The 16,709-nt window shown below is 41.5% G+C and overlaps 1 protein-coding gene across 2 annotated transcripts in view; it reads right to left on the reverse strand.

Moving 5' to 3' along the window:
* Positions 1-16,709, reverse strand: part of LOC126481543 (mitotic checkpoint protein BUB3) — a 74,228-nt gene that overhangs the window by 24,296 nt on the left and 33,223 nt on the right. For both annotated transcript variants that reach the window (XM_050105371.1, XM_050105372.1), the window contains exon 5: positions 1,866-2,024. In XM_050105371.1, coding sequence (XP_049961328.1) covers positions 1,866-2,024 — 159 coding nt within the window. The remainder of the gene's footprint in view (positions 1-1,865; positions 2,025-16,709) is intronic.

A 16,709-nucleotide genomic window follows, 5' to 3' on the forward strand; every position in this document is an offset into this window, starting at 1 on the left:
CTGTTTATGCATGTTCTACTGGACGACACACACAGCATAAACTAAATCGGCATTTTGGTTGATACTCTATCTACATACAACGTTTGGTAGTGATCTGAGTATCTGACATGTGGAGGTTTGGGTGTGAGACAGACACATGCAAATTTCACAGTATTTCCAAATTTTGCAGAACTGCAACTTTCATAATTGTCACAAACCTCTGCAAACTGGTAGTTTTCCATCTCTCGTCTGTAACATTGTATGCACCAAATTTGAAAAAAATCTAAGATGGTCAGTTGGAAAGCTATGCTGAATTGACACAGAATGACCCAAATGTAAGATGACCCCAATATTAATCTACTAAACAATGTAAAAACACAGACCTCAGCAACAATAGTTTAATCTGTGAATTTAAGATGATCCTGTATTTTCTAAGGGACAAAGTTGGGAAAAAAAAACATCTTACAGTTGGGTAAATGTAGTTTATTAGAGCCATATTGTATGATGAGCAGCTACATTTTTGTTAGCAAGAGCATATATGCGTTTTGAAGTTAACGTAAAATCATCAGTAATAAGCCTATCAAAAATATTATGGGTCTCAGAGGGAACGACATGGTCAAGAAGTGGAGACAATGCTGGTGAGTGAGATAGTTAACAGACTGGAATGTTATAAAGCAAGAAAATCTTAACATCCGCAGTAACCACTGCAAATTTGGTAAAGAAGACAACTTTAAGCCAAGTCTATATATGGTGTCACAAAACTTACTCAGAAGTCCTATGGAACAGTGCAATGAAATGAGTTGGTCCAAATCCTAGAAATATTTATTGTCAGTGTATTATGGAATGATAATTTAGGAAAGACGAAGGTTTGCATCAGTGATGTGAGGATCCTTAAACAGTTTCTAATTACAGTTAACGGACAAGACCAAGAACTATATTGAGAGAGCACATTAATAAGTAACTGTCAGATCTATAGGTAATCTGACATCAGTAACAAAGGGCATTTGCTTGGTAAAAATAAAACTGTGAATGGAGACTTCCAAGTGAAAGACACGTGATGTTCAATGGTGGCACACAAAGAATGAAGTTGTATGTTTTTCTTCAAACTACAAACCTATAAATAAGCTGTTTTCACTATCTATTTTTGGCTTTCTACAACTGCCAAGTGCATGCCTACATCTGGAAATATGAGTGACTCTTGTTTCCCTTTATTTTCAAAAATTTTCTATGACTGCCACAGTCATTTACTTTCCCTGTAAGTAAGATCTCACTGAAGACGCTGAAGTCCTAAAACCTTTCAATCTACTTGAAAGTCTTTCATGTTATTGTCGACACTAAGAGGTAATATATTATGCAAATACCAGATATAAATATAGGCACCACAGAAAGACTTTTAGAGCCAGAAGTGGTTTCCATGAACTAATCGCAGTTTCTCTCACAAACTGAGTACAAATAACTATCTTATAATATTGCGAACAAATAATTTTTTTTAATTCTACTCACAAATTAAAAGAATACTACTCCATACACAGAGCTAGTTGTCCAACACTCCGGAATGAACCAGAGTATGCTGATTAAATGAGAAAATAAGTAAAAAAAACATGGTGGCAAAATCTAATAAAAATGCAAGTAACAGGGAAGACAGGCCATAAAACAGGGTGCACATTATTACTGTACTAAAAACACTGTGTAAGACGGAGATGGCACAAATTGAGAATTTTAAGATTCTACTACAATGATAATCAGGATGGTCCAATAAATCTTTCCACATAAAAATTGAAAAATGGTGTGTGTGTGTGTGTGTGTGTGTGTGTGTGTGTGTGTGTGTGTGTAATCCATCCTATTATCCAGTGTTATATATACTTTCTTATATATTTAAGACATACCTGTTTGTTTGGGAAGCATCGAATGCATCTTGTCTGGTATTTTAAACTTGATTCTCTTCTCTGATGTACATAACCCATATTACGTAAGTCCCAAACATACACTTTTCGTCCTGCTGTTCCAACAACAAATTTTTCGCCACACAAGCTCATTGTAAATACCTAGAACACAACAGAGGGTGCAATGTTAATGCACTGTAGAAAAACAAACTGAAGCTTAGAGTTAATAAATAAAATGACAATTCAAATATTCAACATCTCAGAAGTACAGTATCTGAATTATTCAGGAATATTTTCTGTACGAGAGAGAAGTGTTTCCGCATCGTCACTGAGAGACAAGATGTACTTCCCAGAAAGTGTCAGGTCACAGCAGTTGCCTGAACTGCTGCAACATCAAATTAGACACTAACGTACCCACTCATATAAAAGCAATGTTTAGTTAAAACAAGACTTCTGTCTTTGGAAAAGTCAGGTTGGGAAGGGGAGAAGGTGGAGTTGGGAGGAGGGGGGGGGGGGGGTTGGAGCATGTAATCACATTTAATTTAATCAGCTGTTAAAATGTTAGAAACAGACCACCATATCAGGTACGATAGTGTTAAGAGACCTGACATTTACGTTTAAATTCCACCATTTTTTCCTACAGTTTCCTTAATTTACTTCATGCATATCTCTGATACTTTCTTTCCCAAATTCAATTTGTTTATCCATTTTTGTATCACTGTGTTACTGTTTCACTGCTGATAACACTTGACTCCAACCAAAAGTAGGGTAATTATCCATCCTCATGAGTTAAGGAAATGACTGTGGCTTCACTTAATGAACTATTCCACTGATTTTCCACTGCAAATCAATGACAGAAATTACAAAAAATCCAGTACAGTCACACTAGATTTTGATCCAAAATCCCTTATACAAATATCTGAGTATGTTTTGCTGCATCACTTTGCTTCATCACACAATGCTTGAGTAGGAAGCAGAAAATGGAATAAAAATATTCAATCCTAGTGACTGACATAACAAGGTCATACAAACTTTCTGAACTGTTGGTTGTGTATAGATCAATCATGTCAGTTTACTGCAGCCATAGTTGAACTAAGGTGGTGCAGGGGGTGGGGGTGGAGAGAGGGGAAGGAGAGAGATAGAGAGGGGAGAGAGGAGGGATGGAGAGGGGAGAGAGGAGGGATAGAGAGGGGAGAGAGGAGGGATAGAGGGGAGAGAGGGGGAGAGAGGGGGGGTGGAGCCACTAACTCAAGTTTTTAAGTGTCGACCTAACTTCCTAATTTAGCAGTGGTTACAAGGTGTGTGTGTGTGGGAGGGGGGAAGGGGGGGGGGGAAGAAGATTTGGAAAGCACTACAATAGCCTTGTAGCCTTGAGAGGTGCAAACTGGAACATTCACTACACAGCAGACTGTGCCGGGAGCCATCACAGCAGATTACAATTGGCAGACCAGGGCTCAAACTTAGATCTCATAAACTGAGCTATTGTGTGTAATGCTATATCAACTTATCAAGCTAAGAATGCAACTCTACTTGACAACTTACAACTTAAGTCTGATTTACCTCCAGGGAATGCCCTAACAGGCTTTCTACAATTAATTCCAGCAGCAGCCACGTTCTAAAATAGTAAGAGAGCTGCAGAAGTTTAGAGTTTGCTGTGTATCTAATGTACCTAATAAAACAATGGAAATATCAAGACAAAATGTAACAATATAATGAAAAGGGTAGTTGCTACTTACCATATAAGTGAGATACTGAGTTGGACAACCTACACACACCCACACACTCATGCACACACAACTGGTGCACACGCCCACCTGGACGCACACGACCACAGTCTCTGGCAGCTGGAGCCAGACTACAAGCAGCAGGGCATTGTGGGAGAGGCAACCGGGTGGGGGTTAAGGAGAAGGCCAGTGTGGGGAGGAGGAGGAATAGCAGAGTAGGGATGGGGGATGGTAAAGTGCTACTGAGAGCATGCAGGGACGAGATGGAGACTGGGGCAGCTAGTTGCAGTCAGGTTGGGCAGAGGGAGAGGGCAGCGGGGGAGAGGTTAATGGAAAGGAGAGAAAGTAGAAGACTGGGTGCATTGGTGGAACAGAAGGCTGTGTTGTGCTGGAATGGGAACAGGAAAGGAGCTGGATGAGTAAGAACAATAACTACTGAAGGCTAAGACCAGGTGGGTTTTGGGAATGTAGAGAGGGGGGGGGGGGGGGGGGGGGAGTTCCCACCTGTGCAATTCAGAAAAGCTCATGTTGGTGGGAAGGATCCCGATAGCACAGGCCGTAAAGCAGTCATTGAAATGAAGGCAGTCATGTTGGGCAGCATGCTCAGCAACAGGATGGTCCAGTTGTTTCTTGGCCATAGTTTGTCGGTGGCCATTCATGCAGACAGACAGCTTGTTGGTTGTCATGCCCACGTAGAATGCAGCACACTAGTTGCAGCTTAGCTGACATAACTGATTTGACAGGTAGGCCTGTCTTTGATTGGATAGGTGACCTTTATGGACATTTCTCATTTCAGGGCATGATGAGACGTAGTCGAAACTCTAGCAGAGAACGTAATTCAGTTGTTCCAGTCCTGCGTGGTACCAAGTCATGAGAGGAATGCTGCTCTGTGGCTGGACGGTGGAACTTTGGGAGGTTTTGGGTAACTAGAAAGATAAGGCATGGGAGATCTGCTTTTGTACGAGGTTGAGAGGGCAGGTACAATATGTAACAGCCTCAGTGAGACCTTCGGTATATTTCAAGAGGGACCGCTCCGCTCATCACTCCAGATGCGACTGCCACATGTGGGTAGGCTGTGTGGAAGGGAATTCTTGGTATGAGATGAGTGGCACTGTCAAAGTGGAGGTATTGCTGGTGGTTGGTAGGTTTGATATGGACAGAGGTACTGATAAAGCCATCTTTGAAGTGGAGGTCAACTTCGAGGAAAGTGGCTTGATGGGTTGAGTATGACAAGATGAAGTGAATGGGGGAGAAGGTGTCGAGGCTCTGGAGGAATGTGGATAGGGTGTCCTCACCCTTGATCCAGACCACGAAGATGTCATCAATGAATCTGAAGCAGGTGAAGGGTTTGGGATTCTGGGTTTTTAGGAAGGATTTCCCTAGATGGCCCACGAATAGGTTGGCATAAGATGGTGCTACATGGGTGCCCATAGCTTATCTCGGATTTGTTTGTAGATTTGTCCTTGGTGGTTGGTTTGGAATCCGCCAGGCCTTGGGAAAGGTAGTGTTCAAGGCAATGGACATTAGGGATGTTAGTGTTATGCGAGGTGGCATCAATAGTGACAAGCAGGGCACTGTGTGCTAAAGGGACAGGAACCGTGGAGAGTCAGTGGAGGAAATGGTAGGAGGGTAGGTTTCAGGTAACAGGCTGAAGGTGTTGGTCAACGAGATCAGGGATTCTCCGTGTGGGGGCACAGTAATTGGCCACAATGAGGTGTCCTGGGCGGTTGGGTTTATGGACTTCAGGAAATATGTAGAAGGTAGGAGTGTGGGGAATGGTAGGGTTGAGGAGAGAGATGGACTCCGGGAGAGGTTCTGGGGTGGGCCTAAAGATTTGAGTAGAGACTACTTCTGGATTTCTCGAATGGGATCACTGTGGCAGGATATATAGGTGTACGTAACTGAGAGCTGGTGGGGTCCTTCTGGCAGGTATTCCTTGTGGTTCAAAATAACAGTGCCACTGTCAGCAGGTAGGATAATACAGTCGGGATCAGGTTTTAGATGGTGGACTGCACATCTTTCTGTGGATTTAAAGTTGGTTTCTATGTCAAGGTATTTGGAGAATAATGGCGGGCAAGGTTCGAGATTAAGAAATTGTGAAAAGTTACCAGGGGGTGATTTTGGGGCTGTGGGGCTGGATCACGGTTAGATGGAGGAGTAAACTGAGTCCGGCAGAGTTCAAGATTGGTCTTTGGTTCAGTAGGTAGGGTTGGTGGCAAAAAAGTGTTTCCACTGAAGGGACTGGGAGAAGGAGACAAGGTCTTCAGCAAGTCCTGCATGACTGAATTTCGGGGTTGGGCAAAAGGTGAGGCTTTTGGAAAGGATTGATACTTCGGTAGGGCTTAGGCTTTTGGAGGAAATGTTCATGACTGTGCTTCAGGTCTGTTTAGGTTCCGGATTCTGTGTGGTGGTGAGAGGGAGTTTTGCAGGATGGGGTAAATGTAGTAGGTATGCGAAACAGGGTTTGTCAGCCAAGAGGGGACATGGGGAAGGTCTAGAAGTTGTTGTAGAGGTAGTAAACTGTTGAAGTCAAAGGTGGGAGCAGGAAATGAGCTACTGATGCCACCTCCCTGTACATTAACATCACTAATGCCCATGGCCTTAAGGATTCTAAACCAACTACCTGCTTCCTAGCCGCCATGAGCAACTGTATCCTCACCCACAATTACCCTCTCCTTTGAAGGCATTACCTACAAATAAGTCTGAGGTACGGCTATGGGTGCCCATGTGGTACCATCTTATGCCAACCTATTCATGGGCCATCTAGGGAAATCCTTCCTAAACATGATCTGGATTGAGGGTGAGGACACCCTATCCACACTCCTCCAGAACCTTGACACCTTCTCTCCCATTCACTTCACCTGGTCCTACTCAATCCGTCAAGCCATCTTCCTCAAAATTGACCTCCACCTCAAAGACAGCTATATCAGTACCTCTGTCTATATCAAACCTACCAACCACCAACAATACCTCCACTTTAACAGGCACTACCCTTTGAATAGTAGGAAGCCCCTTCCACACAGCTTAGCCACCTGTGGCCACTGCACCTGGAGTGATGAGCGGTCCCTCTCAAAATTTATAGTGTCTCACTGAGGCTGTTACAGATTGCAACATTGTACAAAACATATCTCCTGTGCCTTATCTTTCTAGTTACCCAACACCACCCAAAGTCCCACCATCTAGCCACAGAGGAGCATTACCCTCCTGACTCAGTACCATCCACGACTGGTGCAACTGAACTACATTCTCCACCAGGGTTTCAACTACCTCCTGTCATGTCCTGAAATGAGAAATGTTCTACCCACTATCCTTCCTACTCCTCCCAGAGTGGTATTCTGCTTCCCACCGAACCTAAACAATATCCTCATCCTTCCCTACACAACTTCTGTTCCCTACCTTGTGCCTCATGGCTCATATTCCTGTAACAGACCTAGATGCAAGACCTTATCCATACATTCTTCCACCACCACCACCACCACCACCACCACCACCACCACCTACTCAAGTTCTGTCATAAACATCACAGTCTATCCCATCAAAGGTGGGGCTACGTGCGAAACCAGTCATGTGATCTACAAGCTAAGCTGCAACCACTGTGCTGCATTCTATGTGGTGATGACAACCAACAAGCTGTGTCTCCATGTGAATGTCCACTGACAAACTGTGGCCAAGAAACAACTGGACAATCCTAGTGCTGAGCACACTGCTCAACAAGACTTGCTTCATTTCAATGTCTGCTTCACTTCACAGCCTGTGCCATCTGGATCCTTCCTACCAACACCAGCTTTTCGGAATTGGACAGGTGGGAACTCTCCCTGCAATATACCCTACATTCCCGTAATACTCCTGCTCTCAACCTTCGTCACTCACTGTCCTTACGCATCTAGGCCCTTCCCTGTTCCCATTCCAGAACTACACAGCCCTCTATTCCACCAACACACCAGCCTTCTTACTTCTCTCCTCTCACCCCGCCCCCCGCTTTAGTGCAAATAGCTACCCCACTCTGCTTTCATCCCTGCATGCTCCCAGCAGCACTTTACCATCCCCCACCCCTACTCTGCTATCCATCCCCCTCCCCACCACAACCTTCTCCTTACCCCCACCTGGTTGCCTCTCCCTTAGTGGCCTGCTCCTCGCAGTCTGGCTCCAGCTGACAGAGACTGTGGTCGGTGTGTGTGTGTGTGTGTGTGTGTGTGTGTGTGTAATTTTGACGAGGCCTTGATGGCTGAAAGCTAACTGTGCGGCAATCTTTTTGTTGTGCATTTCTGTGACTCAGCATCTCTGCTATACAGTGAGTAGGAACTATCCTTTAATTATACTGTCAATGTACATAATTACTAGTCTTTGATGGTACCAGGGATGTTGTAATGATACATTAAATGATTCATTGTTGTTGTTGTTATTGTTATTGTTGTTATGGTCTTCAGTCCTGAGACTGGTTCGATGCAGCTCTCCATGCTACTCTATCCTGCGCAAGCTTATTCATCTCCCAGTACTTACTGCAACCTACATCCTTCTGAATCTGCTTAGTGTATTCATCTCTTGGTCTCCCTCTACAATTTTTACCCTCCACGCTGCCCTCCAATGCTAAATTTGTGATCCCTTGATGCCTCAGAACATGTCCTACCAACCGGTCTCTTCTTCTCGTCAAGTTGTGTCAGAAACTCCTCTTCTCCCCGATTCTATTCAATACCTCCTCATTAGTTACGTGATCTACCCATCTAATCTTCAGCATTCTTCTGTAGCACCACATTTCGAAAGCTTCTATTCTCTTCCTGTCCGAACTATTTATCGTCCACGTCTCACTTCCATACATGGCTACACTCCATACAAATACTTTCAGAAACGACTTCCTGACACTTAAATCTATACTCGATGTTAACAAATTTCTCTTCTTCAGAAACGCTTTCTTGCCATTTCCAGTCTACATTTTATATCCTCTCTACTTCGACCATCATCAGTTATTTTGCTCCCCAAATAGCAAAACTCCTTTACTACTTGAAGTGTCTCATTTCCTAATCTAATTCCCTCAGCATCACCCGACTTAATTCGACTACATTCCATTATCCTCGTTTTGCTTTTGTTGATGTTCATCTTATATCCTCCTTTCAAGACACTGTCCATTCTGTTCAACTGCTCTTCCAAGTCCTTTGCTGTCTCGGACAGAATTACAATGTCACCTGCGAACCTCAAAGTTTTTATTTCTTCTCCATGGATTTTAATACCTACTCCGAATTTTTCTTTTGTTTCCTTTACTGCTTGCTCAATACACAGATTGAATAACATTGGGGAGAGGCTACAACCCTGTCTCACTCCCTTCCCAACCACTGCTTCCCTTTCATGCCCCTCAACTCTCATAACTGCCATCTGGTTTCTGTACAAATTGTAAATAGCCTTTCGCTCCCTGTATTTTACCCCTGCCATCTTTAGAATTTGAAAGAGAGTATTCCAGTCAACATTGTCGAAAGCTTTCTCTAAGTCTACAAATGCTAGAAACGTAGGTTTACCTTTCCTTAATCTATTTTCTAAGATAAGTCGTAAGGTCAGTATTGCCTCACATGTTCCGACATTTCTACGGAATCCAAACCGATCTTCCCCGAGGTCAGCTTCTACCAGTTTTTCCATTCGTCTGTAAAGAATTCGTGTTAGTATTTTGCAGCTGTGACTTATTAAACTGATAGTTTGGTAATTTTCACATCTGTCAACACCTGCTTCCTTTGGGATTGGAATTATTATATTCTTCTTGAAGTCTTAGGGTACTTCAACTGCCTCATACATCTTGCTCACCAGACGGTAGAGTTTTGTCAGGACTGGCTCTCCCAAGGCCGTCAGTAGTTCTAATGGAATGTTGTCTGCTCCTGGGGCCTTGTTTCGGCTCAGGTCTTTCAGTGCTCTGTCAAACTCTTCATGCAGTATCGTATCTCTCATTTCCTCTTCATATACATTCTCTTCCATTTCTATAATATTGTCCTCAAGTACATCGCCCTTGTATAGACCCTCTATATACTCTTCCATCTTTCTGCTTTCCCTTCTTTGGTTAGAACTGGGTTTCAATCTGAGCTCTTGATATTCATACAAGTGGTTCTCTTTTCTCCAAAGGTTTCTCTAATTTTCCTGTAGGCAGTATCTATCTTACCACTGGTGAGATAAGCCTCTACATCCTTACATTTGTCCTCTAGCCATCCCTGCTTAGCCATTTTGCACTTCCTGCTGATCTCATTTTTGAGACATTTGTATTCCTTTTTGCCTGTTTCATTTACTGTATTTTTATATGTTCTCCTTTCATCAATTAAATTCAATATTTCTTCTGTTACCCAAGGATTTCTACTAGCCCTCGTCCTTTTACCTTCTTGATCCTCTGCTGCCTTCACTACTTCATCCCTCAGAGCTACCCATTCTTCTTCTACTGTATTTCATTCCCCCATTCCTGTCGATTGTTCCCTTATGCTCTCCCTGAAACTCTGTACAACCTCTGTTTCTTTCGGTTTATCCAGGTCCCATCTCCTTAAATTCCCACCTTTTTGCAGTTTCTTCAATTTTATTCTGAGGTTCATAACCAATAGATTGTGGTAAGAGTCCACATCTGCCCCTGAAAATGTCTTACAATTTAAAACCTGGTTCCTAGAACTCTGTCTTACCATTATATAATCTATCTGATACCCTTTATTATCTCCGGGATTCTTCCATGTATACAACCTTCTTTTATGATTCTTGAACCAAGTGTTAGCTATGATTATGTTATGCTCTGTGCAAAATTCTACCAGACGGCTTCCTCTTTCATTTCTTACCCCCAGTCCATATTCACCAACTATGTTTCCTTCTCTCCCTTTTCCTACACTCGAATTCCAGTCACCCATGACTATTACATTTTCGTCTCCCTTCACTATCTGAATAATTTATGTTATCTCATCATACATTTCATCAATTTCTTCATCATCTGCAGAGCTAGTTGGCATATAAACTTGTACTACTGTAGTAGGCGTGGGCTTCATGTCTATCTTGGCCACAATAATGCATTCACTATGCTGTTTGTAGTAGCTTACCCGCACGCCTATTTTTTTTATTCATTATTAAACCTACTCCTGCATTTCCCCTATTTGATTTTGTATTTATAACCCTGTATTCACCTGACCAAAAGTCTTGTTCCTCCTGCCACCGAACTTCACTAATTCCCACTATATCTAACTTTAACCTATCCATTTCCCTTTTTAAATTTTCTAACCTACCTGCTCGATTAAGGGATCTGACATTCCATGCTCCGATCCGTAGAACGCCAGTTTTCTTTCTCCCAATAACAACGTCCTCTTGAGTAGTCCCCGCCCGGAGATCCGAATGGGGGACTATTTTACCTTCGGAATATTTTACCCAAGAGGATGCCATCATCATTTAACCATACAGTAAAGCTGCATGCCCTCGGGAAAAATTACTGCTGTAGTTTCCCCTTGCTTTCAGCCGTTCGCAGTACCAGCACAGCAAGGCCGTTTTGGTTAGTGTTACAAGGCCAGATCAGTCAATCACCCAGACCCTGCACCTACTGAAAAGACTGCTGCCCCTCTTCAGGAACCACACGTTTGTCTAACCACATGTTTGTCTGGCCCCTCAACAGATACCCCTCCGTTGTGGTTGCACCTACAGTACGGCCATCTGTATCACTGAGGCACGCAAGCCTCCCCACCAACGGCAAGACCCATGGTTCATGGGGGGGGGGGGGGGGGGGGGGGCTCCCTTCATTATCTGAATAATTTCTTTTATCTCATCATACATTTCATAAATTTTTTCGTCATCTGCAGAGCTAGTTGGCATATAAACTTGTACTTGTACTACTATTGCACACTTCTAATAATTAATATTAACACAGTCGTGAATTAGACATCGCGAGCCTGTTATCCTGGCAACAAAGTACGAGTCGACAAATCTTCTTCCTCAAATAATTTCCTTCAGCAATGTAACTCTTCATCTCAGTTGGAGAGGGAGAGTTATGCTATGGCTGTAACAGGACTTTATTTTTATGGTATATATGCTGTAATATTTTTGTTCCTTTCTGTTACATGCAAGCACTCAACTCTCTAAAATACAAGAAAGTCTGAATGGAAAAGAATTCAATATCAAAGAGTTACAAATTTACTAGCATAACAATTGTTGCTGTATACAGCAACAGGTAAAGAGATCAGAATCACTTAATGCTTTTAAAATCAGTAGATCCACTTCAGTAGTAATAAATTTCCTACACACTAAGACCTCTTTTTTCCCTTAATTAGTCAGATCTTTTAGTTTTTTTGTATTTAAAGTTACAATCTGTAGAAATTCTGCATGATGGCGTACAACTGTAGTTAAGCACATGCCACAGGTTAGTGTGATCAGTATCTGTTACCCAAGATACTTTTTACTACACACATTAATGAGCAGCAGACATAACCTCTGAAATATTTTCAGTTGTATTATGTAAAAGTGATAAGGTTTTGGAAAGTTATTGTCCCTTATTACAGTTGCAACTCTCCAGCAATTGCTGAAAATGGTGCAGACTAAATACTGTAAATGTGAATATTCAAACTGTTAATAGCAAGTCTGCCAACTTGAACACAACTGCTGGCTCACCTGTGGTGAGTTATATTACACTGCCAGCTGAAACAGATGCATGTACAGAATCCAATAGTAGTAGTAGTTGTTGTTGTTGTTGTGGTCTTCAGTCCTGAGACTGGTTTGATGCAGCTCTCCATGCTAATCTAACCTGTGCGAGCTCCTTCATCTCCCAGTACCTACTGCAACCGACGTCCTTCTGAATCTGCTTAGTGTATTCATCTCTTGGTCTCCCTCTACGATTTTTACCCTCCACGCTGCCCTAGTATTACCAATAGCATTACCTCTAATTCTAATGCTCAAGTTTTAATACTATGAATTTGAATCCAGTAATTTATCCAGATTCAATTACTTCTAGCCCCGTTATTGGAGTACATAATGTAACGTCAGCACTCACAAATGAGTCTGTTACTACAGTGCAAAATTCTCCTGCACTGATTTGCAAAAATTAAAAAGCATGTCCATTGACTTTTCAAAACAACAACAATAACAATTAACCATTAATAGTAACCTATCCTATATGAATCATTAGCAAGACACTATGTCTAATGATTATCCTACTTTGAAACAGCTAATTGAGAAAGTCAGTGAACAAGTTACGAATCAAACCGAACAGCTGAAAGCAGAAGAGGCTAACAACTTAACAGAAGTGTTAAGATCTGATTAGGATCACACAAAAACCAAAATTTTAGGTTTCAGGGAAACCATTAAGGGCCTTCCAAAAAAGGTAAAAAATTTGTCCGAAAGTTTTGACATATTGCAACTGGAGTGAAACTGCCTGAAGCTCACAGTGAAACATGTAGTGTTGTGCTTAGAAAATCTGTGTGCTGAGCTCAAAAGCAAAATAGAGCAATTTTTAAAGGAAAAGGGTGATTAAATTACTGAAAAATTCGAAGCAGGGCTAAGGAAAGTGATGGATCAGACTGTCACTGAGGTACTGCTGAACAGGGCTGTCAAGAGAAAACTTAGTTTTGTGAGGAAAACATTGACTCACAATCTGCTCAAATGGCAACAAGAGGTTCAAGGTAGATTAACTAGTCAAACTGATCATGTATAAAAGGGAATGAAATACTGTAAAATGGCAAATTGGTGATAGTACATCATATACACTGAGGTGACAGAAGTAATGGGATAGTAATAGGCACATATACAAATCAAGACAGTATCACATACATAAAGTATAAAAGGGCAGTGCAATGGTGGAACTGTCTTTTTTACTGAAGCCATTCATATGAACAGGTTTCAAACTTGATTATGGCTGCACAATGGGAATTAACAGACTTTGAACAGGGAATGGTAGTTGGAGCTAGAAATATGGGACATTCCATTTCGAAAATTGCTAGGGAATTCAGTATTCTGCAGCCCACAGTGTCAAGAGAGTGCTAAGAATAACACAGTTCAGGCATTACCTCTCAACAGGAACAACGCAGTAGCCAACGGCCTTCACTTAACTACCGAGAGTAGCGGTGTTTGCTTAGAGTTGTCAGTGCTAACAGACAAGCAACACTGCGTGAAATAACCACAGAAATCAATGTGGGACAAATGATGAACATACCTGTTAGGACATTGTGGCAAAATTTGGTGTTAATGGGCCATGACAGCAGACAACCAATGCGAGTACCTTTGCTAACAGCACGACATTACCTGCAGTGCCTCTTCTGGGCTTATGACCACATCAGTTGGAACCTAGACAACTGGAAAACCTCAGCCTGGTCAGTTGCATCCCTATTCCAGTTGATAAGAGCTGATGGTATTGTTTGAGTATGGCACAGACCTCATGAAGCCATGCCCCCAAGTTGTCAACAAGTCACTATTCAATCTGGTGGTGGCTCCATAACGGTGTTGAATGTGTTAATGTGGAATGGACTGGGTCCTCTGGATGTTCGGTTACTTTGGTTTCACAGTAAATGTAAAGGGAAAAAAAATCAGAAAACTGTTAATTTCCAATTTTGTCATTTGTTACCTGATGTCAAACTAAAACATTCTTGAAAGTCATGGAGTCCCTGGGACCGATATTTTTCCAGTATCACTCTCAATAAAAGGCATAAAGCATTGAGATTTTCAACTCCTGGAATGGATGAACTGTCAATGTACAAAACTATATTCGTAGTGTGCAAGCCCTACTCGCACCTGGCCAATTTTTAACAAGGAATTAAAAAAGGGACACTTCCAATGAAAAGCCTAAAAGGTTTTTACACAGTACCTGTCCATAGAAGAAGGTATAAGTGCAGCTTTTACAGAGGTTAGAAGCTGTACAGTGACTGTTAGTCATACTATTGAAGTGTTCTCCAAAATAGCTGAAGGTAAATACACCAGGTATTGATGATTCTTTGCATTCACCTTTCGGCAAATGTTTGACTAATCACAAATCTGAAATTTGTTGAGAGGATTGTGGATCAAAATGTCAGCATGTAACTTCTTATGGTACGGATGGACCTAAATTTTTCTTTTAATCTCCATATATTTGAGAAACTTAAGTTGTTGCAATCAATAACTGAAAAGGAAAGGAAAAGCAGTCACAATTGAGTAATCACGATATAGCCTGATCAAACAGTTCGACTACAAGTATTTTTCATATTCTCTGTGAAATGCTATGATTGCTCATAGAAATCCCATACAAATAGAGTAATAAAATGTGAAATGAGAAAGGTACTTACTAGTTTATAGAAGGTAATGAGTAAAAGTATGATTAGAGATTCCTATATTTTGAACAGTGTGTTCAGTGTAACTATCTTTTACCGAGCTCGCTGCATTGCATAATTGACTTTTTAAAAAAATAAAATAAAAATAGACTTTGGTTTAAGGTACTTTAAGTGCTGATTATTATTATTATCATTGAAATGAAAGGGGAACCTATAGTTATTTAAAGAATAAAAGGACAGTGTGGTTTGAAATACAAATATGCGCATGAATGTACAAGATGGCAGCTCAGCATATCAACAATGTGTGATGGCAAATACATCTCCACCTGTCTTGGAGGCCTGCTTATGATTTGGCGTTACAACTTGGTGGTGCACTGGAAGCCATGGAGCAATAATGTCAATGCCCAAACAACTGAAGATCATAAATAATAACTGTCATTCTGTCAGTCTCTTCTGAAATGTCAAATCAGTACAGTAATTCATGTTGTGATCTAGTTCTAGTTACACATTAAGAGAGATCTGTTCACCCACAATTGTAAAGGCATTTATAAAACGGGAGTTGTCACAAAAATGACTACGTCATTTAGTGGCAATAACACATTAGAGCTCTCTTTCAGCACCTGCCCCACTGCAAAAGCTGAAGTCTCATGGCAGGGTCTCGTGGCACTGCATAGCAGGTCCACTACACAAAATAATTTGAAGAACTGCAACTGCAAAGTAATTGTAAGATAAAAGTTAGCATGTATATAAACCAGGTAATAAATCGTCAGTGGAGTGGAACATATTGTAACCCATAACCAAACCAATGATCTGTAACGCTATACTCTCCCATCAAATGCTATTATCCAATTCTCCTCTACCTGCAGAAACTGGCCACTGCAACTGTTTACTGTGAGCATAATAAGCCAAATTACATAATTATGGTTCCCACCACTACTAGGTTTAATGGAACTTTCATTACTAAATATAAGTTGTTTGATTACATAGTGCCTGGACTTTATCCACCTTCACCAGAAACTATTCCATGTTAATTCCTATTGTGGTTCACTATCCAGAACTGTTGCTGTCTGTGGGCTAACAGACAATTTTAATTTGTTCCTATATAACTTGCGTTCAATAAATGTCGTTAGCTCTAACTGAGGGTTTTATAGCATTGGAGATGACAAGGTTGCAGTTTTGGTTTACCAATGCCAGATTCCTTGAGCTTTGGCAGCACAGGTATATTAGCACCAGGTCTTGCCCACACATTTAAGTAATTCACTATCTTAGTCCCCATGCTGTTGATTGTCATGGATTCCTCCTTCCACTTCTCGTAAGTCATCCACCTCAAGCAGAAAACAGCGGCAGCCATGGATCTTTGCAATACAGCCTACTCAAATAGCACCCAAGGAGGCCACCAAGATTAAAGACCTCATCTGTCAGATGGATCACAATCAATAGTGTCACACGCCATCACTTCATGAAATACTGTGGAGAGGTTTGGAATACAATCCAGGACGATGGTGTGAAGACTGGTAATCAGGAACTTTACACAACTAACTTTCCTCCCCTCCCTGGCCAAATATTGGCAGTCAAAATTTTCCACCACCATGATTCAATCCGGCTCACATTAGAGTCAAGCATCACCACACAGGTGTGCATTAGTGACCTTAGCAATGGAGGCAGGTGACTGATATCAAAGGATATAAATATTTCCCATACCACACTGATACTTGCAAAATGTTGAAGACATTTGCACTGTTGAAGGTATGTACTTAATTTTATATTGGTCGGACAGATCAGTCATTAATTGCCATAGAACACACTCATGTTCTGTTATTAAAGGTTCACATTTATTTAGCCAGGTTTTCAGTGCAGAAAATTACGATGTACAGCTTAACCTCTCAACTACATGAAATGAGACT

The sequence above is a fragment of the Schistocerca serialis genome, chromosome 5, assembly GCF_023864345.2.
Source record: "Schistocerca serialis cubense isolate TAMUIC-IGC-003099 chromosome 5, iqSchSeri2.2, whole genome shotgun sequence".
NCBI lineage: Eukaryota > Metazoa > Arthropoda > Insecta > Orthoptera > Acrididae > Schistocerca > Schistocerca serialis.